Consider the following 25,516-nt stretch of genomic DNA (forward strand, 5'->3'; position numbering starts at 1 on the left):
TACAGTACATAGGAGAAGATTTCTCCTACATGCAAAGGAGAAGATTAAAACATTATAAACCATCAACAAGAAGCACCAGACCTGGGACATACCAACAAAGACTTTTTTTTTAAGTCTTTTAAAAAAATATGGTCCTAAATAAATGTTTGAAGAGCTAAAGGAAAACATGGACAAATAGGTAAAAGACATTAGGAAAATGATAAACAAGCACAAAGAGAATACCAATAAGGAGTTCTTGGAAAGGAAACAAATAGAGGTAGAGAGCACAGTAACAGAAATTTAAAATTCCCTAGAGGGATGCAACAGCAAATTGGAACTGGCAGAAGAAAGAATCAGTCACCTTGATGATAAGACAGTAGAAATCATCCAGTCTGAGGAACAGAGAGGAGAAAGAAGAATGGCTGGAGCCTGAGAAAACTGTGGGACTCCATTAAGCATACCATTATACAAATTATGGGAGTCCCAGAAGGAGCAGAAACAGGGAAAGGGACAGAATATTTGAAGAAAGAGTGGCTGAAAACTTTTCAAAGTTAACAAAAGACGTGAATATACCCATCCAATATGCTTAACAAACTCCAAACAGGATGAGCCCATAGAGACCCACAGCACAGCACATTATAATCAAACTACCCAATGCCAAAGATGAAGAGAGAATTCTGAAAGCCACAAGAGAGAAGGAACATGTCACATAAAAAGGAGCCTCAATAAGATTAAATGGCAATTTCTTGCCAGAAACTATGTAGGCAAGAAGGCAGTGGGATGACATATTTAAAGGGCTGAAAGCAAAGAATAACCAGCTGAGAATTCTATATCCAGCAAAGCTGTCTTTCAAAAATTAAGGTGCGATTAAGACATTCCATCTAGACAAAGGCTGAGGAAGGTCATCACCACTAGATGTCCTACAAGAAATGCTAAAGAGGTTGAAGGAAAGGACAATAAACAGTAGATCAAAACTTCAAGAAAAAAATAAAGATCTCCTGTGAGGTAATGGTTTGGAACTCCACTTTTTACTTTCTATGGGATTTAAAAGGAAAATCTATAAAATATGATATATTAGTGGCTTGGGATTCATAATGTATAAACATGTAATCTGTGACCAAAATTGCATAGAGGTGAAGGATAGAGGAGTATAGGAACATATTTTGTGTAAGTTGGTATAAAAGCAAATGAGATTTTTATATAGATTTAGAATATTAAATTTAAGCCCTTTGGTAACCACAAAGAAAATAATGGAAAATATGCAAGCTGAGAGAGACAGAAATTAGAGTAGAGATTGCCAGGGATGGAGGGCAAGAGGAGAGGGGAGTTAATGAATAATGGGGGTAATGGGGGTAGGGTCTTGTGGCAGTTTGAGATTATATTATGAATCCCAAAAAGAGAAATATTCCATTTTTTAACTACTCTATTCCTGTGGGTGTGATACCATTTGATTGCATTAAATTCAGTTGAGGGGCCTTTGATTAGATTACTTAATAAGATCCCTTTTGGGCTTTAGATTGATGTTTGAGTTTCCACTCTCTTGCTAGGTCTGATAAAAATGAAGACACAGAGACACATAGATAGACACAGGAAAAGGAAGCCTCCATGTTTGATACTGCCATGTAAAAGAAGACTAGAGGATTGCTTAAGCATGAAGTTCTAAAAGGCTGGGCCCACAGAGCAGCTCAAGAGGAGACTAGCCCTGCTATATGCCTGATAGCTTACAGCTGAACTAGGGAAGAAAGGAGAACAGCCAAGACTGATGTAGGAGATCCAGAAAGAGACAGGCCCTATGTCTGGTTACCCTCAACTGAGCTCAAACCTCACAGAGATCAGGGGCCATCTTGCTTCAACATGTGGCAGTTGACTTTGGTGAGAAAGGACCTCTGATGGTGCCTTAATTTGGATATTTTGCAGTGTCAGAACTGTAAGCTTTTACCCCAAATAAATTCCCTTTATAAAAGCCAACCCATTTCTGGTACTTTGCACTGGAAGCCCTTTGGCAAACTAAAACAGGTCTGTTTGGTGAGATGGGAAAGTTTTAGTAAATGAACTCTAATGGAAGTTGGAATAATAGAAGGTGGAAAGAGTGCCACAATATTGTGATGTGATTACATTTAATGGTTTACTTGGGAATGGTTAAAATGGGAAATTATATGTTGTATATATGTTCCCACAATTTAAAAAATGAGAGAGCAACTAAAGAGACAGTGAAAATTAAATGCAATACATAATCCTGGATTATATCTAGCTTGCTCTAGCAAGGGAGGCAAAAAGGCTCAATAGGGAATTATCAGGCATTATTGGGACATATGAAAAAATTGGAATATAAGCTGTAAGTTTCTTATCAATGTTAAATTTCCTGAACTTGATAGTTTTACATAAGGCAGCAATATAAATGAATATCCTTGTTCTTGGTAAATGTACTTGGTTGTTGTATTAGCCAAGGGGTGCTGATGCAAAGTACCAGAAATACATTGGCTTTTATAAAGGGTATTTATTTGGGTTAGAAGCTTACAATTACAAGGCCCTAAAGAGTCTAACTCAAGGTACCATAAGAGGTACTTCCTCACCTAAGTGTGTTGCCAAATGTTGATGCAAGATGGTGGGCAATGTCTGTGAGGGTTCAGCCTTCCTTTTTCCTCTTAAGGCTTCATGGTCCCAGCTTTTTCCGATCTCAAATACAGACTGGCATAAGGCTTATCTCTTTCCCTGGGGTTTGTTTCTTTCTGGGCTCAGCTTCTCTGCTCTCTTCACAAGGTCAGCTCTTCCCAGGGCCTCTGCTGTGTCTAATGAGCTGTCTCTATTCCTCTGTGTTCTTCTCCACTGTATCTATTTCCATGTAAGGATCTGTTTTATCAGCCCAAGGGGGCTAGGACTCAATGCCGAGTTGCACTCTAATGATGTGTTTGAATTAAAGCCCTAATCTTAACATAATTTAATCAGACATCTCAGCTGAATCTAATACAATCAAAGGGTTATCGCACCCAGAAGAGACCAGTTTACAAACATAATCAATATCTCCTTGTTGGAATTCATAAGTAATACCAAACTGCCACAGCAGTATTAAGTGTTTGTTTTAGTTTCCTAGCTGCTAAAACAAATACCATATAATGGGGTGACTTAAACAACAGGAATTTATTGACTCACAGTTTCAGAGGCTTGCTTCCTCCCAGGGTTGGTATCTTCTGGCTGACCAGGAATCTTTGGGGTTCTTTGGCTTTTCCAACCCATAGCAATGCAAATGGCAGCGTCTTCCTTTCTCTTTGGGGTCCATTGACTTACAGCTTCTGGCTGCTCCCTCTGTCTTCTCGCCCTGTGTTCAATTTCCTTTGCTTATAAGGACTTCAGTCATACTGGGTTAAGGCCCACTCTCATTTGGTTTGGGCACACCTCTACTAAAAATATCTTCAAAGGTCCTATATACAAATGGGTTCACACCCATAGAACCAGGGACTGAAACCTGAACATGCTTTTTTTGGGGACATGAGTCAAACTCCAACAGTGTTCAAGGAGCATGATGTCTATAACCTACACTTAAGTGTTCATAAAATGGATTGATAGCTAGACAGACAGATGTATAGGTATACAGCAAAAAGTTAAAATTGGTAGATCATACACTTGGGCGGGGGTGGGGGAGCAGTAGGGGTATGCTGGAGTTCTCTTTATGTGGTTCATATTATTTTTGTAACTGTCATGTGAGTTTGAATGTATTTCAAAATTAAATTAAAAGTTAAAAAAAAAAGAAAAAAGAAAAAGAAAAGGGAACAGATAGCATAACTGCTTCCCAAAGGAATCAACAGGAAGTGACCTGGGTCAGGATGGCTGCACTGGATGGGAGGTTGGACTAAATGATCTTTAAGATCCCTTCTGAATAAGATTCTAGGAGTTTAAATCACTGGGAGCTTTGAGAGGGGGTTTTTGGCTAGTTTCCTTTCTGAAATTATCAGATGTAATTAAGATATTTACATGGCTCTTGAAATCATTTGTTTTGTTGGCTCCATTGTGAGTCCAAGTGTTTGTTTTGATGAACAACAAAATGTTGTTTACATTCCTGATTTCTGAAAAGTCACGGGCCACCGGCAAGTTAAGAAATGAAAGTGAAATCAGCTGATAGTGACATCAGTCAGCACAAATGTACCAAAGTTCAGAGAGCTGTTTACTTAGGCACAACTGCGAATGCAAGTGGGACAAGCGTTCAGGACTGTGTTTGTCTACCATTTCCCACTGCTCTGTTTTCTGGACCTGACATTAAAAGCCAGCAAGAAAGAAGAAGCAACGGTACCTGATTTCCTGCTCCTCCTTTTCATGAGTGTTTCTGGGGGCTCTACACCTTCCATTTGTAAGTACCTACCCTACAAGCACGGCAGCTTTCCCAGATGCCCACCATCTTTTAAAGAGGATTTTATTTTCTTCACAGGCAGTTGAAATTCTAGTAGCGAGAAGAGGAGACATTATTGGCAGTGACCTTCCTTCTTTCTCTCTTATGTTTGATCAGCTACTGCCTTTAACCTCTGCTTTCCTTGCCTCCAATCTCTTCAGCAGCACCCTGTGTATCTCTAGCCTCAACGTTGGTGAAGGTACTGCTGGTTTAATTAGTTAGGAAAACAAGGAGATAACTGTGTGCCACAGGGTCTGGCACGCAGTCTGTCCTGATCAATGTATGTGGCCTCTTCATCAGAACTAGGCAGCCAAAGGCAAGCTGATCGCTCACTCGCCGTGGCTGAATTAATACTCCAAGGTAACTACGAAAACTCTATGACACCTTAAAATCACACTGGGAGTTAAGATTTTTGTCAGGAAGACTGTGTCATTGCCTCAGAAAGAATATAATAGGGTGTTAAGAGATTTTTAGGTCGAAAGGCAATGATCTTATTAGACTAAATTGCTTCTTATGCTTTCAGGGAAATTCAAGATGGAAATTTTAGTTGTCTTGGTGCATATCTTGAGATTTTTTTAAAAATGTGGGCTTAGTTTCCCTGATAACTTCCATTACTTTTCTTCACCTGTATAATCAAAGGCTTCTTTGGGAAAGGAAATATATATACACAATCTTTTTAAACACTTGCCTTACCTTACACAGCCCAAACACAGACTTCAACAGACTTAAATAGGTGATTCCTACATCTTCAGCATTTTTTGTGAGGACGGAAAGCTTTTGTCTGCTTAGCAGCAGTAGAGAAAAGGTGGGGGAGAGGGCGAATACCAAGGCAAAGGGTATTTTGCATATATATATGTGATTCCTTCTTTTCTTCTTCCCTCATCACAATGAAAGTATGTTTTTCAGTATTGTCTTCCTATAACCCATTGCTCCAGAAGTGCTGGGCCTGAGATTTAGTTGCTGTGAAATTCTCCTTTCAAGTTTACTCATTATTCCCCTCTCTCAGTTTTCTTGCCAGCTTATGCCCACTTTATGTAAATACTAAGGTTGTTTATTCATTTGTTTGTTTTGTAAGTTTCACTCATTTATGCAAAAAGAGAAGAGAATAGCAATTGTTCATAATATCACCACCAGGAGTCACCATGACTGACATTAACATTTTAGAATATTTCCTTAGTCTCTTTGTCTATACATCTTCACACAGATAAAGTCATATAGTATAATTTTATACTGCTTTTTTTTAAGGCTACATAATACTTCATCATTTTGGTGTGGCATAATTTATTTCTAATGTTGGGTATTCAAGTTGCTTCCCATTTTTTGCCAAAGCAAATAATGTTGTGATGAACATACCCATGTATAAATCATGGGTTACATTTTGGATTGTTGCCTTAGAATAAAGAAGTGGGATTGCTAGGCCAAAAGATAAGGCCTATTTTTAAGGTTCCCAATGCATTTTGCCAAATTGCTTCCCATAAAGTTTGTTTAAATTTTCACATCCACTATCATCGAATGGGATTGCCAGTTTTACCACACCCTTGGTATCATCAAAATGCTTTTATTTTCACTTTTGGTAGGAAAACTCATATGTGATTTTTTGGCATATCTTTGGTTACATTAAGGCAGGGGTTCTTAACCTTTTTTGTTCCACAGACTCCTTTGTCAGTTGGGTGAAAACCACAGACCCATTCCTAAGTCCACACTATACCGTATATTATTTAATAAATATATCATACTTGCACCAACAGGTCCCCCAAGAATAATGTTTTTTTAAAAATTTCAGTTCAAGTTCACAGACCCCTTGTTATGAACTCCTCAATTAGGTTTATTTTTCATGTTATAGAACTCCTCTCTTTCCTTCTTTTGTGAATTTTTAATTTCATATTCCTTGTTCTTTTATTTTTATGGGGATTAATATTTACCTGTTTGCATGAAAACTATATATTAAGTATATACTGATCATTTCCTATTTCTTGCAGATATATTCTCTGCTCATTGACTTTTAATTTTAGTTATAATTTTTACGTGTAGAAATGCATATTTTAAGTAGTTAAATTTGTACATTTTTTTCCTTGTAGTTTCAATTTTAAACTCAGAATGGTTTTTTTTAATCATTCAGAAATCAAATACATATTTATTTTATTCTAGTTCCTTAATATTTTGTTTGTTTATTACATTTCACTCTTGGATTTACCTGGAATTTATTTTGGTACATGGAATGAGATGAGGGCCTAAAATACCTTTTATTGGTTAGCTAATCAATTGCTTCAGCATTAGTTAATGAAAAACCATTTCTTCCACTGAATTATAATGGCACTTTTTATCATGGATCGTATTTACATACCTGGATTTTCTGAGATATCCCACTCTATTAAGCTGTGTGTTCTATTACCTGTGTGATCCTGTTTTATTTGGCCCTATTTCCCCCCTAGTTATTTGTAGAAATCTTCCTGGGAGCTGGATATTGTAATTACTTCTAGCCTGCATTTGGTCTCAGAATGATATTTCCTAAACTGAACTGATAAGTTTAATAAACAGCTTTGCAAATTTAATCTTCAAATAAATGGAAATTATGGTCTCATTAAAACTGAGATTTTTGCAGAGCTTTATTTTATATCCTTGAATTGACACTTGCCTCACCTTATACAGCCCAAACATAGACTTCAACAGACTTTAGTAGGTGATTCCTAGATCTTCAGCATTTTTTGTGAGAACGGAAAGCTTCTGTCTGCTTAGAAGTAGAGAAGAAGTGGGGGTGAGGGAAAATACTAACAGCAAAATTCCTGGGCAAAGCAGAGAAAGCAAAGGACAAGCTATATCTGCTCTTTATTTGGGGCATCCCAGCCACCAACCAAGAAGCAGGATGCTGGTAGGTAACACCCAACTGGAACAGTAACCAGGTGAAGAAGAGTTACTTTGTAACTGAAGTTCCAAAAGACTGGTTTGGGGCTAAAAAAGCAGGCCTTACCACCTCCTATTCATTTTGTCATGATTTGCTTTCTTCCTTATATTTTGCATGTACTTTGAAGTCATTTCATATGTGTTGCATAATCACTTCTTGTGTGGAGGTGGAGGTGAAGTTTGTGGAAAACTTATATACTCTAGCTTGACTTTCCTTCCAGCCAACTCTCTAAATAAATTGCAAACTTTAAGGCATAGGTCTTAGTGACTGTTATTCTTTTCCTCCTCTTCTTTTTTCTAACTCTTGAGTACAAACTGCATTTGGAAAGTCCTAGTCTTTATCTAGTCCTCTCCAGAATTATTGTGGAGATAGTACCTGCCTCTTTTGCTCCACTCTTCTCCCCAACTCAGCAACTCTTTCTGCTCTTCCACCTCCACCTTCTTGATGCCTAGCTCCTTATGGTTTGAGGGAAGAGGGACACGAGTTCATGGATCACTCAGAAGAATAAAATTCATCCCCCTGCACCTGGCCTACAAGGCCCTTCAGGATCTGTCTGTTCCTCTAATTCACTAAACACTTTCCACTGGGCTTCTATAACTGCTGCCCTCTCTTCCTGGAAGACTCTTGCCCTAGTTCTTCACAGGGAGGGCTCTTCCACATCCATTTGGCCTCAAACCAAATGTCTCCTTCAAAATGAGACCTTCCCTGACACTCTAGAGTCATCACCTCCTCCCTCCAGTTTCTCTCCCTCACCTCATCCTCTTTATGACCTTGTTTTCTTTATATTTGGTGCTTGTCTCTCCAACTAGAGTGCAAGCTCAATGAAGGCAGGCACCTTATCACTGATCCTCCAGGGCCTAGCACTCAGGGAATCAACCAAAATGCATCATTAATGGGTGACAGGATGACATCTTGGACTCACCATTAGAAGGGGGATGTTGAATCTCGATTGTAATCACAGAAAAGAGGGCTAGAGCTGGAGAACCAACAGTCAACAGCCAAAGGCAGCTACTAGTTCCTAGTACTAATGAGCCTCGAATTCTGCTTTTGGTCTTGTTCCACCAAGAAAAAAAAAATGAAAAAGAAAACAAAAAAAAAATGAGGATGCGCTCCCCAATTTGTAGGCATTTTCTCATTTTTAAGGGTTTTTTTCTCCCTCTAAAAATTTTTTCACCTTTGTTCCTGGCTAGATTATTTGCTAGAGAGGGTTAATAAACAATAAAACAATTGAATAAATGGTAAATTAATATTAATGGAACCATTTAAGTAAACTATTTCATTAGCTTGATATATATGTTGGTGATCGTACTCATGCTTCTGACGCTATACAGCAGTTTCTTGGGGTAGTCATGAGAACCTGGGCACATATTTCTGCCAAAGGAAATATGACACATTTCCCTCTCTTCTTCCCTTTTTGTTTCTGTCAGAGCCGCACCCAAACCATGAACACACTAATCCTCAATGTGTTCAGCCCGAAAGATTTCAGTCAGAGTTGTCAGCCTCCTCTGACAAGTAAATGGTCAACCTGGCTTTGTATCCTGTCAAATTTTGTCTTTCTGACTATTCTGCTAATATTTTCTATACACTTGACCCTCATCTCTGCTTCATTCTTCCCTCCATCCTTGAATCTTTACATCATCATCATCATCATCAGAGCAGACACTTGCATCACACTAAACCACGTGACAGGCTGTCATCCACTTACAGGGATTTTAACTGCTCTCAGTCTCACACAGCACCAGGAGGAATGTGACAGAGGACATTACAGATGACAATGGGAAGCACCCAGAGGCTAAGGAACTTGCCCAAGGCCACACAACCACAGTCTAGCCTTAACCCTGTGCCCTTGGCCGCCATGCTTTGCTGCCTCTTTTAAAGTGGCAGCTGCCCTCTGAACTCATCATAACCAAACGTAAACCGGGGCAGCTTTCTGGAGTTCAGTTTCTTCAGGAAAGTTCTGCTAATGAGCTCCAGGATATTTGCCTCCCCTAGAGTTGCACCACTCGTAGGCTGCGTGGCCCTGGACTTACCTTCTCTGAGCCTCAGTCTCCTCTCTATAACAATTTAAATAACACTCACCAGGAAATATTTCTTGTTGTACATAAATTACCACATTTAATTTCTATAAAATCTACAAAATAAGTTCTGCCATTATACATATTTTACAGATAAGAAAACTAGGTAGTGAGACATTAATAGCTTGCCTAGGGTCACAGAGCTAGTAAATGGTAGAGCTTGGATTTGAACCCATAGAACTTCAAAGTCTATGCTCTGCACCATGATGGCACCTTGTTTCCACTCCACAAAATGAAAACGATAATGATAACGTGTGTACATGGGTGTTGTATATTTAAATGAGATAGTGTATGTGAAGGGCCAGACTCTGTGTAGGCATATGTGCAGGTAGAGGCAAGCTCTGATAGTGGTTAAAACAGTGTTCTCAGCGTGTGGCCTGCCAGACTCGGCCATCCACTGGCTGTGTGAACTTAGCAAGTTAGTGAGGTTCACCAAGCCTCAGTTTTCACCTGTGAAAAATGGAGATAGTAATAGTATTTGTGAGAATTTAGTAAGATAGTCCATGTTAAGTGCTTAGCACAGGGCATGGCATATACAGAAGGCTCAAGAAGTTTGGAAGTTTGCTTTTAATTATTAATATGCCTCTCAATAAAGTTAGACTCTTTCCTAGACCTCTTACACTGATAGAAGAGACTTCTCAAAGCAGGCTCTCCCCTCTAAAGTTCCCAATGGTTGTCTTAAATTATGAATGTAAAGAAGGGCCAGGAAATGAACGTGAAACTGGTAACAACCTGAAGGACTTGCCTGTTCGTTTCTGTCCTGCAAATTTTTCAAAATGTGTAATGTCTGACAGCAACAAAATTAAAATACCCAAGTTCTAAGAGGTCACAGTCCTCAAAGCCATGGTCATGACTGCCCGTGGTGGTGTCAGGTTGGAGGAGGCGGCTGCTGCCCCTTGACCGTAGCGGTCACCACACCTAGTGTCCATCCTCTCACGTGACTTCACAGTGCTCAGCACTTGAAGCCATGGGCTTAGATGTCATATCTGACAAAGGAGAACCTTGTAGAAAATTTACATTTAAGAAATATGAGAGGAAAAAAATGAAACAAGGATCAGTCAGAAGGGTGGGAGGAAAACCAGGATAGTGCAGTAGAAGGTGAAGAAAATAAGCAGAGGGTGGAGTTTAAGAGAAGCTGTATGTGTCATTGCTGCACTTGCTCAGTCATTCTTACGTAATTCAGTGAGTCATCATTGGGCGCCTACCACGTGCCAGGTACTATCCTGGGTGTTGGGGACCTAACATTAAAAGACAGAGAGACAGAGAGATAAAAATTAATAAGAAAAAATCCTTGCCCTTACAGAGTTTACATTCTAGTGAGGGGGGGGTGGGGAATAGACAATAAATAAAATATTTAGACTGTTAGATGGTGACAGGTGCAATGGAAGAAGAGCAGGGAAAGGATGCAGGGAGTGCTTGGGTGTATGTGGAGGGAGGTGTTGCAGTTGTTAAAAGGCTACCCAGGGAAGGCCTCGCTGAGAAAAGGACTTGTGAGCAGACTTGAAGGAGGTGAGGAAGGAGACGTGCAACCAATAGAAGGCCATTGCAGGCAGAGGAACTGGCTAGGGCAAGAGTTCTGAGCTTGCCTGAAGGTTTTGGAAAACACTAAAGAAGGCACTGTAGCTGAAGCTAAGGGAGGGAGAAAGAGAGGGGAAGAATAATACGAGAAAACCAAAAGGGAACGTGTGCAGTAACAGCACTGAGGGATCTTCCATCCAGGAAGAATGTCAAAATGATTGTCAATGTTACTCGTGAAAATAGGGCACCCAGAGTAGTTGTCCTCAGTAACACACTCCTAGAACCTATAAAGCCCAGCAGGTAGAAAATATGGTATTACTCACTGGTGGAGGAATCCAGATGTCCTAGCATCTAGTTCCCACCATGAAGGAGAAGAAACTAGCTGAGGGGAGGTTCATCATTTACTGCCTCTCTCAGGGATCCCGTTCCTCTCCCTTGGTACACCATAAGGATTTATTTAACACCTGCTGAATGAAATAAGAATGTCCCCTGATGGTGGGTGAGCCATCATCTGATATGAAAGGCAGTGTAGCAGTGCTCTGTGAGGCCAGCCTGGTAAGAAAAGGCAAAAGTCCACTGAGGCATTACTAGTCACAGAGGCATGTGAGTGGTGAACTCGGGGAAATGGCAGGAAACTAAAGAAGCACTGGCTATTTACGAAGTCAGGTTCCTGAATTTCATTAGACATTCAGGTGAGAGGAGTAATTTGATTCAAAGAAAATGAGGATTCTTTGTATAAGACAAAGTAGAAAAGAAAGGAATCTGGGAATCTCAAATATTGGAATAAGGTGGAAATGTACTGTGTAAAACCATGATTATAAGTAGTGACAAATAGGAAGTTATAAAGAAGTGTAGGTTCAATATTTGTGTACAATAGAGTTACAGAATGATTAAGCTTCCAAATATTTTACCATATGTAGAGAAAGCATCAAGTATGGCTGGGAAATGGAGTTTGGAGCAACAATGTTTCGTCTATGAAAAGGGACACAAGGTATTATGGGCTTGCAAACTTCACTTTCATCCTGCAACTCAGGAGAGCAAGAGGTGGCAGGTGTTCTTTAGCCATCTTAAATAAATGTCAGTAGCAAGAAGTCACAGGAAAAGATCTCCCTGTTCATTCACCCCTTCTCAAGTGTTCCTTAGAGGAGTTATTCACAGTCAGCAACAGGGCTGAAAATGTAAACCTATCTCTGAACAAAATTCTCTAGCTCATCCCAATTTCTCTGCCGGTTGAGATGTCCTGGTATTCTGAGCCCGGAAAGCCTAAAGCCCTGCTAATCCATCATAGGGGACAGCCAAGGTACACCAAAAACCCAGAGGGATCTTTCAATGCAACAATTAGCCAGAATTCCTATTGTCCCTCAGCCACACCCTCAGGAAAGTTTCACTACTTTTAATATAAACCAGACAAGAATATAATTTAGAATCAAATGATGCAATATGTGTGTCTCTTTCAGCTTCCATTCCATTCTTTTTCATTGGTATGGAAAATTTAGAGGTCCTTAGCTTGGGGAGGGGGAGGCTGCCTCAGATTAGTAGTCTGAGAACATTTTCATTCTATTTCCCTAATTTGGAATTTATTTCTCTTCCTAGCAGAGGTCACCTCCCCACCTAGGGGCTGGCTCACACTGTGGTTCTCAAATGACAGTAGTCAACCAACTCGCTGACCTTGAGTCTAAGTTTGTGTTTTGGGTCAGGGACAACTATGACAGGAAAGAGGTAACAGCCTTTATTTATAAAATGCTCATATACATTGATAAACAGAAACTAAAAAGTCAAATTGATAAACAGAAAAAAGCAAAGGAACTGAATAGGCCCGTCACAAGAGATTGTAGTCAACAAACACTTGAAAAACGTTGAACATTACTAATTATTAAAGAAAAACCACAGATAAAAAGACTTGTGAATATTCAATATGGGGAAGAATGAGATGACATAAGAATTCTTTTAAACTGTTGGTGGATGGATAAATTGATTCACATTGACCATCACATTATAACATTACAAAGAATGTATAAAATATACAAATCTATAAACTACAATATAATTATATGCAGCCAATGAAAGTATTGTTTAGTAAACACTTCTAGTGACATAGGGAGATATTCATGCTATAATGATGCTTACTAAGTAGAATATAAACATATGTTTATGTGATCTCAACCATGTAAAACATAGAAGGAAATAAGTTGTTAGGAGTGGTTATTTCTATGACCTGAAGTGGTAGATGTTTTTTCATCTTTCCTCCATAGTTTCACATATATTTCTAGTTTTCTACAATCAGCACATATTACTTTCTTATAAACAGGAAAACTTTCATTTAAAAATGGCAACAATGACTCAGCAATCTTCCTTTTTGCCTTCTGAAGAAAGCACAGGCTTGTCATTAAAGGGAACTGAAAAGCTCAGTGTGCTAAGAACGTGACTCATAGGGGTGTTAAAAACCAAATACAAGTATAGGCTCTCGGGATAGCAGAGGAGGCGGGGCACACTGTGGCCCCCGATTTCCCACCACATAGCCATATACCTTCAAGAAACCAGGACAAGCCTCTAGCCTCTCCGTGCAAGAGATCCTGCTGTCTTCCCATACCTCAAGTAGGAAGCCTACAAACAACAGCCTAGCACTGCGCCAAGTGCTGCGGGGCATTTCACTTAGACATGAAAGAGGTCTCCTCACCTCAAGAAGCTCTGTTGTCTTCAGCAGAAATAACTGAGCGATACTACATGGCATTTTCATGCATTCAAAAATTTTAGTGAGTTCCTACTGTATATCAAACACCATTCTAGGGATAAAAGGGACAGCAAAAATAGACGCAGATTGTTCCTCAGAGAGTTTACGGTTTGGTGGCACCAATGTCCTGGCTTACGGCTGAATCCGCGTGTGGGCTAAAGGGGTTCAAGAAAGCTCAGGGACAGCAGGCAGGACTGAGAGGCAGCGAACCAGGCAGGGCTTTGCGAGCTGGGGAGTGACCTGAGAGGGCGGGCAGACGGCCTGGGAGCAGCCTGAGCAGACGCTGGGCTCTGCAGAGCAAGAGCAGAAGGCAGAAGGGAGCTGGGCCTCACTGGAGAATTTCAAGTTCGAGTTTTATGTTGCGCAAGATCCTCAAGCGCCAGGCACAGGGACTAGGACAGAATTCCCTGTGTGTGTAGAGGCGAGAAGAAGAAAACAGGAAACCAGGGACTACCACCTTCACATGTCTGCTCATGAGTTTTTTAGCTCCAATTTTATTTTGTTTCACTCTTCACTTAAAACCCCCAAAAGGTCAGTTGAGAGAAAATGAGGAAGTCAAAAACAAGTCCCAGGCGCCTGACAGTAGCTGCAGCATGAGGTGGGGGTGCCTTCTCTTCCTCTAAGAAGCCACATTAAAAAAAACTGAGCTCTGTTTTCAAGTCAAAAACATTTAGTTCTCATGATTTTTTTGAAGGCCCAAGTGTAACAGGCTTGCAATAACGGAAATAAGAGGGAGTTTTCATGTGAAGTCACCCCAATTCCCAACTTAGTTTGTGCCTGGACAATGGAGGCACGTCAAACCTTATTTCCTGTAAGCAGAGTGGTATAAATCAGGACTCCAGTCCTGGAAATCCATTTGACACCCTAGAATACCTAAACTGATTAAAAACACATATACAGGTTTCACGAACATTTGTTAAATATGCAGAACCATACAAAATATAGTCCTGTTGGAAGTTTGTTCTTATGGCCTGGGCTGGTTAAAACTTCTCATCATACCAATCTAATGATGTATGAACTACAGACACCTTTTTTTTTCTCCTGATAACTCTTTCTGTAGCAAGCATTGTTGCTCCAAGAATGTCTCAACTATATTCAAAGAGGAGTCTTTGGCCCCTCAAGGTTTCCCTGCTAACTGAGCCTGTACAGATACCTGCAAAGCCTTTGCATGCTAAGCCTCCACTGAGATGACTACTTATTCTCCCACTGCAGATGCCGCAGGCAGTATTGTTGGCTGCCCAGGAGTGGCGGCCTCCGTGCTGAGTGGCGGTAAGCAGGCTCTGGGCCTCACTGCTTGCAGTTGGTTCATGTTTTCATTCTAAGAAATGAAATGGGGGGCCTCACCCCCCAGCCAATGTTCCTGCGTCTCTACCTAACTTTATCCTCATAATTTGTACATACTCAGGCCCTTAGAAGGGAGCCGCCCTATCTCTCAGCCTCCTCACATCCTGCTCCCTCCTACTGTCTTCTGGAATTCTTTTTTTTTTTTTGCCATGTGCAGTCTTTCTGTTCTTGCAGAACAGCTGTGGAGTACGGAATCAGCCAGACTTCCTTCAGTCAGCTTTGGGGAAGAGGGGGCTGTTCCTTCTGTGAGTGGCATCAGGCCTCTCCCAAGGGCCACCAATGGCCACCATACACTCCACTGCTGCACACGTCCTGGCAGCAGTGCTCTAAGAGGAGCCCACCTGCTCCCCATCTTTGCCTGGGGCCGGCGTCTCATAAGGTGCACAGAACTGTGCCCACGGTCACATCAGGATGTAAATGGCTGTTTTATTCTATATTGGGAAAAATGTGTGTGTGTAGTATTCAGACTACTGTTTTAGAGGCCAATTTGAAGAGCCCTCCTGATTTAAAAAGTAATGAAAAGATTTCTTAAAATGATGAGATGGGTACTTTTATATATTAGAAGGATTAAAATGACCAAGTTTTCCGGACATCAATTTGCAATATGCAGTAAAATCACTAAAAAATATTTCTACCCTTCACACAAGGATTGCACTTCAAAATATTTAGCCTAAGAAAAAGTCAGACAGGAATCAAATAAGCAACTTCACTGACCAAAACTTATTTATAATCATGAAATAGGAAACAACCTAATGATAGTTAATGGGTAAATCTGTGATTTGATCTATTATGCAGCCATTAACCATATTTTTGAAAAGTATTTAACAGCTTTGAAAAATGCTCACAATATTCAGTGAAAAAGACATGTTCAACAAGATGATTATTTTAAAATATACTGGGGGAGCGGATGTAGTTCAAGTAGTTGAGTGCCTGCTTCCCATGTACAAGATCCCAGGTTTGGTCCCTGGTAACTTCTAAGAACAAAACAAAACAAAACGAAGCAAAACAAAACAAAACAAAAGAACCCAATTTTCATTGGGGAGCAGAGTAGCTCAGTGGTTGAGCACCTGCAAAGAACAAAACAAAAAAACTACTAATTGGGGAATGGATGTAGCTCATTTGTTGAGCAGATGTAACTCATTGGTTGAGCACCTGCTTCCATGTACGAGGCCCTGGGTTGAATTTCTGGTATCTCCTAAAATACATATATATGTATAAATACATATGTATAAAAAAATATTTCTTTTCCTATGTGCCAACATTGATTCTATGGGGGGGCGGAATTAAAGGTGGTTTTTATACTTTTTTAAAGTGTTTTTTTTCTATAACATATATTACTGCTGTTGTCAGGAAAAACTTTAAAAGTAATGAGTACTATGATGTGATTTCATCATTAGGTGTATCTTGTGGTAAGCCAGTAATGAGTTCCCAAAACAGGGCAGGTAGAATTACAAAGTGAGTCTAACAGATGTCCTTAACCCCGGCTCCCTTGAGAATGCGCTACAGAGCTTTTGAAGTAGCCCCGTGCCTGGCCCCAAGCCTGTGCTGATTTCACTGATGCGCAGCCCGGCAATGGCTAATTTTTACAGTTCCCCAGGCGATTCTGATCTTAGCCACCTTGGTCTGCTGAGTCTTCAGTATCCGCCCCCCCCCCCCCCCCCCCCCCGCCCTTTCAGGTCCTCTTGGATAAGGATCTGAGAAATCTCCTCATAATAAAACAAATATTTCCAATGGTCTGTCCTATTTAGCCTACTGCAAAACCTCTCACCAAAGGGCACTTCAGTTAAGACCTTTCAGGCATTCAAAGCTGCTGGGAGGCTTGCATTCCCTGAACTCTGACCAGAGAGGAATCAGGTGACATATAGTGGGTCCTGGCATATAGACATATAGTGGGACATATAGTGGGTCACCTCAGACTTCTGATCCTGGGTGGGGCTTTGTGCTTTCATGGAATGCCGGCAGGGAGAACCTAAGGTCGTGCAGAAACTGGGAGTGGGAGAGACAGAGTTGGTCATTCACAGGTGTAACTTCCCCTCAGGTACCGGGAGAGAATGGCCATCCCAAAGCCCAGGAGGGGCAACCTTCTGCTGTTCCTGAGCATCCTGATCCTCACGGTCATGGTCATCGCCCTGCTGTTCTACGCTCTCCTCTGGAAGGCTGGCAACCTCACTGACCTGCCCAACCTGAGAATCGGCTTCTATAACTTCTGCCTGTGGAACGAGGGCACCGGCTCCCTACAGTGCCACCGCTTTCCTGAGCTGGAGGCCCTGGGGGTCCCTCGGGTTGGGCTGGCCTTGGCTAGACTCGGGGTGTACGGAGCCCTGGTCCTTGCTCTCTTCGTGCCCCTGCCTCTCCTCCTGGCCTGGTGCAAAAGAGACGAGGGAGAGTGGTGGCTGGCTGCGGGCTTCCTGGCGGCTTCCTCAGCGCTGCTGGCCGGCGGCCTGGGTCTCTTCCTCTCCTACACGTGGAAGTGGATCACGTTCTCCCTCCTGGGGCCCGGGTTTCTAGCGCTGAGCATTGCCCAGGCCTTACTCATTCTCTTGCTCCTGGCCACAGTTACATTCCCTCAGAGGGCAGGCAAGAGCAAGCTTGAGAGCTGCTAGGCTCGTTTATGTGATTGCAAGGATGTAGGTGTTCAGTTTGAACTGTGCTCAGAGAAGGTGCCAGAGAATTGAAGGGCTGGTCTCTTGTCAGCCATCCTGCTTCACAGCTAATGCTGATCGCAAGCCCTGGCAGAGGGGACCCACTGCAGAGGGGGTGGGGCACCCAGTATCGAGGAGGCCTCGGCTGCTGCTACAAGGACCAAAGCTGCAGGGCAAATTGGGCCAAGAGGCAGCAAGGGTGGCTGAGCACCTGCAGCTTTAGTGTAGGGCTGTCTGTCCTTCAGGATTTCTGAAGCTCCCAAGGACACCATAAATATGTAGCTCCTGCTTTGTAATTAACTGAGCTGAGCAAATCATTCTTACTTCGTCTCAGGAGGGTGGGGAAGATAAGGATTCCTGGGACAGGCCAGACTTCTAGTCTGATTTGCCAACTGCTGAGGGGAACTCAGTGTAGGTTTGTTTCAAAAGATGGGGGAGGGGTGTGTGGTAGCATCACAAGGGAGCACCTTAGCATCCCTCAGGGCCCTGGTGAGCAAGCCAAGCCCACCCCTCTTGTGTGTGCTCTAAGTTTCTCCTTCCTACCCAGGATGGGTAAGATGTGATGAGCCCCTCACCATGGACGCCACTCTCAGAAACGACCCCTGCAGGTCCAAAAAGGACCTCTGAGGGGTTCTCTGAAAACAGAATACACGGGGCAGAAAGAGAAGCCTTGGTGGCTTTGAAGGGTTCCCCTGTAAAAGTTCTGAGCCCTGGAGTCGAAAGAGCAGGGCAGTCCAGCTGGCAAATCATTCCCAATATGTGACCTAGAAGCACAGAGGCAGATACTCCAATCCTTGGGAGGAAGTGGAGGGTGAATAAGATTGAATGGTTCCACATACATACACTTCTCAACCAGAATTGGAAAGGATATACCCACACCAGTTCATGCATTAAGGAATTTTATGTATTTTCAGTACCTGTCTTGGAATATCTACAGGGCAAATGGTTACTTCTTCTATGCCTGTCAAAAGCCACACGAATACAGAAGCAACAATGTGGACTCTGGCCTGATGTGTCCTGAGCATCTCCTTTGGGCTCCTGTCCCATTCACTTGCAACTGCCTAGGGATCAAGAGTGTGTCTGCCAAATGCATTGACCAAGGTGGCAGCTCTGGGGAGGAGGCCTGTCTGGTTTACCAGCTGCCAAGCTGTGTTTACGGTGTCCAGATGGAACAGGGACATGGAGTGAGGGCTCCTTCCTTGGTTGGCTGATTGTCTCATGATGGAAATTTTTAAAACAGGCTTCTTCTGTAGGGACAGACTGTGCTGATTAAACTGTAGGAATTCTTGTCTGCTGAGCAGCCACACTTCTCTTTGAAAATTATTGACTCTTTGGTTCCAATAAGTTTGACCAGCATTGTTTTTCTGAAACCCGATTACTGAATAAAACAAACTATTGGATTCCAGACTCTCTGGGCTGGAAGAGGGCATAGTACATAGACAAATTCTAACGGGAACTAATTTTGACTCCTCACGTTCGCACACTCGAAAAGGCAGCTCCCAATGTCTGGAGCATGCTAGGGCTTCTGCTCTGGGTTAAAATCTGCCCTGCTCCAGGAGGCACAAAGCTGAGAACACAGAAAGCCCCATCATGCCCTAGGGCAGCCCCCAGACAGGGAGGGAGGCCCAGCTGTCTTAGGTTGCTCTCAGCAGAAAATCCTGTGAACAGTTTACTCCCTCAGCTGAAAAATATCTCCCTGACATATTTTAACACATCATCCTCTTCCTTAGGGCTGCTGCAGGCAGAGTTGGAACCCTCCGGCGCCTGGGAAGGGCAGGGGCTTGGGGGAAGGGCTTCTTTCCCACCGTTCTCTTCCTCACTCCTGCTCCCAGGAGAACCAGCAGCAGGGAGCTCCAGCTTATCAGATCCTGCCAGAGACGTCTGCTCCAAGAGCTTTTCCTGTTTGTGGCCCTGCAGAGTAGAAGAAACCGCAGAGACAACAGACGTATTTTATTTCCCTAATGTGCTAAGTTGTTGGTCCGTGACACAGAACATATCCAGGAATGACCTGAAGCCTGTGTGTGACCAGGCCAGGCAGCGCTCCCCCGATCAGTGTCCACCCAGCCTCTCCTCGCCCTCCTCTGCCCCGACCTACTACCTCGTCGCTGCTCTTGAAGAAATCAGGACTTGGGAGAGATGGGGGCAGGGGCATGAGGAATAGCTGAGTAGAAAAGAAAAACAGGAAAAGCAGGGTGAAAGAACAAGGCACGCAGGACAGAGATGAAAAGCCTGACTTTATGCCCAAGCTCTGCCACCTATTAGCTATGTAGCTAATGGAAACTGAGTCTAAATTTCTTCATCAGTAAAACTGGGAGAATAATATCTGAAATACCTCTATCACTGGGGTATTGTAAGGATTAGATGAGATAGTGTATGTATAAACTAAAAAGTACTACACAACTATGGGGGTACGATTGTTATTATTACTATTATTGTAGGAAGTCAGGAAATGTCAGTGGCATTCTAAGAACAGTGGTTAAAAAGTCATCTCACCTGACTGAGCTCCTTCAGGAAACACAAAGGATTTAACACATTGATGTCCACACACACTAGCCATCTCCAAACACGGAAGGGGCTCCCCGCCGCACACCCACAGCCTCACCACACATCTTTCCCCAAATGCTTGCTAAGTGTATACCTCACGTGTGGAGAGGCCAAGGAGAGCATGACAGAAGAGATAAGCAGAGGGGCGGGAGGAGGAAGCAGCGCAACAGGGCAGGGTGTCTTTCAGTAACTTTAACCAAGAGCCTAGTTTCTGCCCCTGAGGAGTTTACCTCAATCAGGATCCCCAGAGCGACATCTACTATTTCAGCTTCATTCATGCAGTACACAGTCTTGAGTGCAGGAAACCTGAAACAAGAGACATGAAGCCACAGATGAGGACAGACAGGTCCCAGGGCTCACGAGGAAGAAAATGAGATGAGAACGGCATGGCAGGGCCTTCCAAACAGGAGAGCAAAGGCAGCGCCAGGGAGCTGAGGGGTGCCCTCGGGGCAGCAGCAGGACTGTGTATCCCGGGAATCCCGTGACTGGCACGGAGGCTTCCGGAGGCAATACTGAGGGGCTTTCCACACTCAGCCCGGTCTCCATGAAGATCTGGAAATAGGGAATGAAGGCTGGCTCCGGAGAGTCAAATTGTGAAATGCACACAAAGAATCAGAGCTGATGTAGACAGACCACTGGGATGAGATCTGACAAACTTACCTGAATGCACTAACACATTTATTGAAAGACTGCCTCTGCCAGAGAGGGAAGGTTGGTCAATTAAGAAAATGTAGAAGAGAGAGAGCCAGAGAAGGGGACCGAGTGTTCAGCATCTTGTCTAGAACAGCGGGTGTCCTGGCCCAGCCTGAGGTAGGCCATACAGTAGAGACATCCCCAAGGTGGCAGCAGCCGCTTCCCACTTGATGGCGGCGACCTGAAGACCCCAGCAATTACCATCAACTAACCCCCCCACACACACCAGCTTCTGATTTCATGCTGGTGCAGCAACTTGCAGCTTATGTGCTCTTCCTTGAAGATCTCTCTGCAGGAAGACGGTGCACCAGGCAGGAGACTGGAATATCTGGGACACTTATCCTGCCCACTTGATGCTGCAAATGAGCATTCAGGGATTCTGGACAACTGGCATCAGAGGGCTCAGCTAATGTGTGCACAACCCTGAGAGGTGGTGCCACTACCTGTGCTGACAAATCAGGAACCCGAATGGCCAAGAATTCACCAACATGGAGACAGAAGTGGGCGCCTGAGGGGACAATCCATGTGCCTCCAGCAGTCTCCGCACTTCATCAGAGCTCAGTAGACACCGGGCATTTGGCCAACACCGCAAGTTCCAGCCCTGGCAACTGTGAGGTCCCCAAATCCTCCCCCTGCTCCACCCTTGATTTCCCCCAGGAGATCCCTGGCTCAGACACTGTCCCACCTTGCTGCTGCCACCATCACTGCTGCCATTCTCCTCCTTTTAGGGGTCTTCTCCATCACCACTCTCTTATCAGCCACCTGGGTGGTCATCCATGTGGGAAGGACCCTCTTTTTATCCCCAGATTTTAAGGCTTCCATCTCTAAGACTTTCGTAAAGAGGTCTGAGGGCCCAATGTTAAGGGCTTGCTTTCCTATTTCAGAACAGCAAATCCTGCTCTTGTCACACCAGGAATTGTAGACCTGTTTGATCTGAAGGGGTTTCAATTCCGAATTCCTAAAAGGAAGAACAAAGCCCAATGAATTCTAACAAGTTAGACTCCTTTCAGTCACAATTACTGGGCAGTGCAGACCAGAGGTGACCCAGAGTGTGAGCAGGGCCCAGGAAACCCAGGGCAGCCATGCCATGCACAGGTATCAAGCGTAGGCCAGATGGACTGGGAGAGCCAAAGCCCTCCAACCTGTCCCAGTGCCCAGGATCCACCCGTGCAGCCAGGCCAACCAGAAATGTCTATGGCCTCTACAATGAGCCTATCAGCAGGGTGGGGGTGACACGCAGAAAGGAGCACCTTCCCAGGAGAAAGGAACCAGTCTTCTAATATCTCCCTCTCCATGCCACCCCAGATACTCAGGGTGCCCAGTCTGCCCCACCCTCAAAATATCTCTCAGTGATTCTTCTTCTCCCCTACTCCAGGCTTCTCACAGCCTCTCTCTTGGCTTGGATATCTGGTCATTTTGATCCATGACAAGTTTTCATTGGCCAACACCCCATTCCTTAATCCCAGAAATACTTTTGGCTGGTCAAATTTTAATCAGCAGTAGGGAATGGAGACCAGAACTGTGCCTAATTCCCCTGATCTGCAAAATCCGGAATGGGGCCCCTGTGCAACCTCTGATCTGATAACTTGGTCTCCCTTTTCCCTGGCCCCACTTGACACCACCCCAGTCCCTGAATCCTGAAGCTCAGCCCCAAACTTGAGCAAAGGGGCTGTGAGTCAAAGGGTCCAGGTTTCTACCTTCCACGTAAGAATCAACTCAGAAAGAGGCCCAGGGCTCCGGCCTTAGGAGGATCTTACTGGAGCAGAGGTTTGCCTAGAAAAAGGCAGGCAGGGTAACATGAAATTCCTTTCTGAGCAATAATGTACAATTTATTGCTTATCCATTAGGGTTGTTTACAAATTTGGTTTAAAAAAAATTGGCAGGACATCTTCCTAGTCTGTGGCCACAGAGAACAGACCTTTCCCAGCTTACCTTCTTTTCTGTCCATAATTCAGGCAGTGATAATTGCCGCCACCTCCCTCCCCCAATCATTTAATGAGTGCTACCAAGGAAAAGAAATCACAAGCATGTGCTGCAATCTAGGCCTACAGAAATCTGACCCTGTGGTAGATATTAAATCCATTTTACAAACACAAACTGACTTCATAATTTGCACAAGGTCACAAGAAAAGTTAGAAAGCAGCCAGCCAAGATGTGCAACCAGGTCCAAGGGACTCCAAATTCTGGGCCTAACTAGTTCACTGCCCTGCTCCCAAAAGGCCGGCAGCAGGGTCTTTGAGAAATGGGTCATCTGGAGCTCAGGGCTCAGAGGATGCCGACCTGAGAAAATCTAACCCAAAGTCTCTCATTATTTGGATGAAAACTGAGGCCCCGCAAGAACGTGACTTGTCCGGAATTCCCCATCCATATACCGCTGCTCATTATTTGGGGCACTTCCTTCACACCAGGCGAGATGGGTGCCCACAGCCTGTGGGAGGGCGGGAGAGACCAGCGATTTGGAGAAGGGAAAACGGAGGTAAAACAGCCCCCTGGAGCCTCGCTGGATGGCCCAACTACAGCTATGCGAAGAGGCGAGAACGGGCCATACCCGATGACTTCCACCAGCGGAGGGGCGGCCACCCCGCCCCCGCCCCGAGGCCGGTCTCCTCCGCGGACGGGGGCCGTGCAGCCCCGGCTTGGCGCTCCTCCAGCCAAGCGCACTTGCTTTACTTCTCTCCCGGATTTTCGGCCACTTTGTCTTGCGCCTCCTTCTTGGCTTCCGGAGCGGGGCCGGAACGACGCGATCTGGGTGGGGGATGGAGAGGAAGGTGGGTTCGCGGCGGTTCTGGGGACCCGCGCCCTGGCCGGATCGCGGAGCCCTGAGACCAGGTCCCGCGCGGCCTCCGCACTTCCGGGTTCCGGGCCGGCTCGCGCAGGGAGCGCCCCCTGCGGGCGGCCCGGGCTCGGCGCACGCCACGCCACGCCAGCCTGACACCACCAGGCTGACACCCGAGAGGCCACCTCCCCGTGCTCCGTCTCTAAACACGGCCTGCTTGAGGATCGCCTTCGGACTTTGTGGAAGTGTCAATGCCCGGGCCCGCTGAGTCAGAAGAGGGGGGAGAGTAGTCTGTATTTTTTAAGTTCCGCCAGGGATTCCCCTCGGATGCAGAAAGAGAAATTAAAGCTTCTGCTCACATCTTAAAGTAAGAAAAGCAGCGTTTACTAGTATTTAATATTCTTGTTAGCGGCTGAGGAGGTCCCACAAAGCTGCCCAGGTGTCCTCGCTGTCAGCCTGATGCTGAGCACTGCAGTTTACACGTGGAATCTAAGCCTGGTTTTAATTAAAACCCTCACAGCTTAACGCAGTCTAAAAGAGGCCAGGGTGGGGAGGAGGAAACGGCTGAAGACAAGACTAAAACTGTCAAGATAAGCAGTCACAAGTGAACCTTTTCCTACCACATTTTGAGGTTAAAAAAAAAAAAAAAATCAGAACTGACATGGTCAGCCCCCAAAATGTGAAATAATCAAGACATCTATTTGAAATGCGGATATACAAAGAATCAGCTAATGTTAAAATAACTGATTATCCACATAGTAGAGGTGCGTGATAGGGGTGCTTGATCCAGATTGGAGACCCTTCCTGAAAGTTGGAGTTTTCCCTCCCAGCTGAGTGGTGACTCTGGCTTGCCAAAGCACTGTTTCACCTCCTACTGAATAGTAATCCTCAATTCCTGGGAAGTATGTTGAGCAGACAAAGTCCCCCACTTTATAGTTTAAATAATTCAAGGCTCAAGGAGCTAAATCAAAGGATTCAGTTTACTAAACCAACCTGGCAGACACGGGTCAGTTTAGTTGCTGGTTGAACAAGGCTCTGCCTCCAGGAGGACAACCCACATGCCAGGACCCTGTGCCTCCTCTTAGACAATACTGAGTAACTGATCTCTAGGGTCCTGGGCTCTGGGACAAGTGTGAGCCAGGACAAACCCAGGTCTCTTTGGGCTGGGGTGGAGTAGCATCATTTTATGTTATAACTAAAGGGACAGAAAATAGTTGGTAGTGATAGAAGCACCCCCTCCAAATTCCCCTCCAAAAACCTCTTCCCACTGAAAAGTGAGCTCTGAAGAGCAGAACCCCTGAGGCTGCAACAGTGTCCTAAGAGAAGGGAACCCAAGCAGGGGTAAGAAACCAGGCAGCTGTGCGATATGGATGGGTTGGAGTCAAATCCTCAAGGGTTCTAAGTACCATGCTAAAGGGGGCAGGTTAGAGCCTTGAAGCAGGCTGGGCTCGGGCAGACAGGTAACTGGCATGCAGGAAATGACCCTTGGGCCTCTCAGGAGAGCCCAGACCAGAGTGCCAGGTCAGCCCTTGGGCAGACAGGTGCAGAGGAGAGGACTGCGTCTGCAGGTCTGGAGGGCTGGGACTTGGCTGGACTTCCAGCCTGATAGCCTTCTTTTGTGCTGCCCTCATCTGAGATAATGAGTCTTGGCTTGCGTTCCTGCAGAGATGCCAGACAGGGATTTGGAAAAGGAGGTAATTTTGAGTTGTGATATGCAGTATGTGAGGAGGAAGAGTGCAGCTTGGAGGGGATGGGGTGGGACAGGGAGGAGCACCAAGGAGTTGACCTATGGTTGGACAGTGGCTGGTGACATGCTGAAGGAACACTGAGGTGAAGGTAAGGGAGTGGCAGGCCAGGAGCGTGCAGGCTGCCCGCAGCATGTATTAACCTATATTTGCTCATTTCAAACGATCAAATATTTATGGTGTTCT

The 25,516-nt window shown here is 44.3% G+C and overlaps 2 protein-coding genes across 2 annotated transcripts; one reads left to right on the top strand and one right to left on the bottom strand.

The window, feature by feature from the left end:
• Positions 1 to 12,568: 12,568 nt before the first annotated feature.
• CYREN (cell cycle regulator of NHEJ) lies at positions 12,569 to 23,672 on the bottom strand. The gene is made up of 4 exons (XM_004471507.5): positions 23,358 to 23,672; positions 21,495 to 21,767; positions 20,347 to 20,422; positions 12,569 to 19,483 (listed from the first exon to the last, which is right to left on the bottom strand). The coding sequence occupies exons 2-4, from the start codon at positions 21,629 to 21,631 to the stop codon at positions 19,250 to 19,252; spliced, it is 447 nt and encodes a 148-aa protein (XP_004471564.2). The 5' UTR covers positions 21,632 to 21,767; positions 23,358 to 23,672; the 3' UTR covers positions 12,569 to 19,249.
• TMEM140 (transmembrane protein 140) lies at positions 16,982 to 17,533 on the top strand. Its single transcript, XM_004471506.5, has one exon. It carries the CDS (start codon positions 16,982 to 16,984, stop codon positions 17,531 to 17,533), a length of 552 nt encoding a protein of 183 aa, XP_004471563.1.
• Positions 23,673 to 25,516: the final 1,844 nt, after the last annotated feature.

Source organism: Dasypus novemcinctus, chromosome 5 (genome assembly GCF_030445035.2).
Source record: "Dasypus novemcinctus isolate mDasNov1 chromosome 5, mDasNov1.1.hap2, whole genome shotgun sequence".
In the NCBI taxonomy this organism is placed as follows: domain Eukaryota; kingdom Metazoa; phylum Chordata; class Mammalia; order Cingulata; family Dasypodidae; genus Dasypus; species Dasypus novemcinctus.

What these genes read in the sequence shown, in the direction of transcription:
- CYREN (XM_004471507.5), bottom strand. Translation starts at nt 21,631, where the DNA reads ATGGAAGCCTTAAAATCTGGGGATAAAAAGAGGGTCCTTCCCACATGG. An exon ending in GTGATGGTGGCAGCAGCAAG is followed by an intron (nt 20,423 to 21,494) that starts GTGGGACAGTGT and finishes CTCTTGTTTCAG; the next exon opens with GTTTCCTGCACTCAAGACTG. An exon ending in CTCTGGGGATCCTGATTGAG is followed by an intron (nt 19,484 to 20,346) that starts GTAAACTCCTCA and finishes TCTACTCTGCAG; the next exon opens with GGCCACAAACAGGAAAAGCT.
- TMEM140 (XM_004471506.5), top strand. Translation starts at nt 16,982, where the DNA reads ATGGCCATCCCAAAGCCCAGGAGGGGCAACCTTCTGCTGTTCCTGAGC.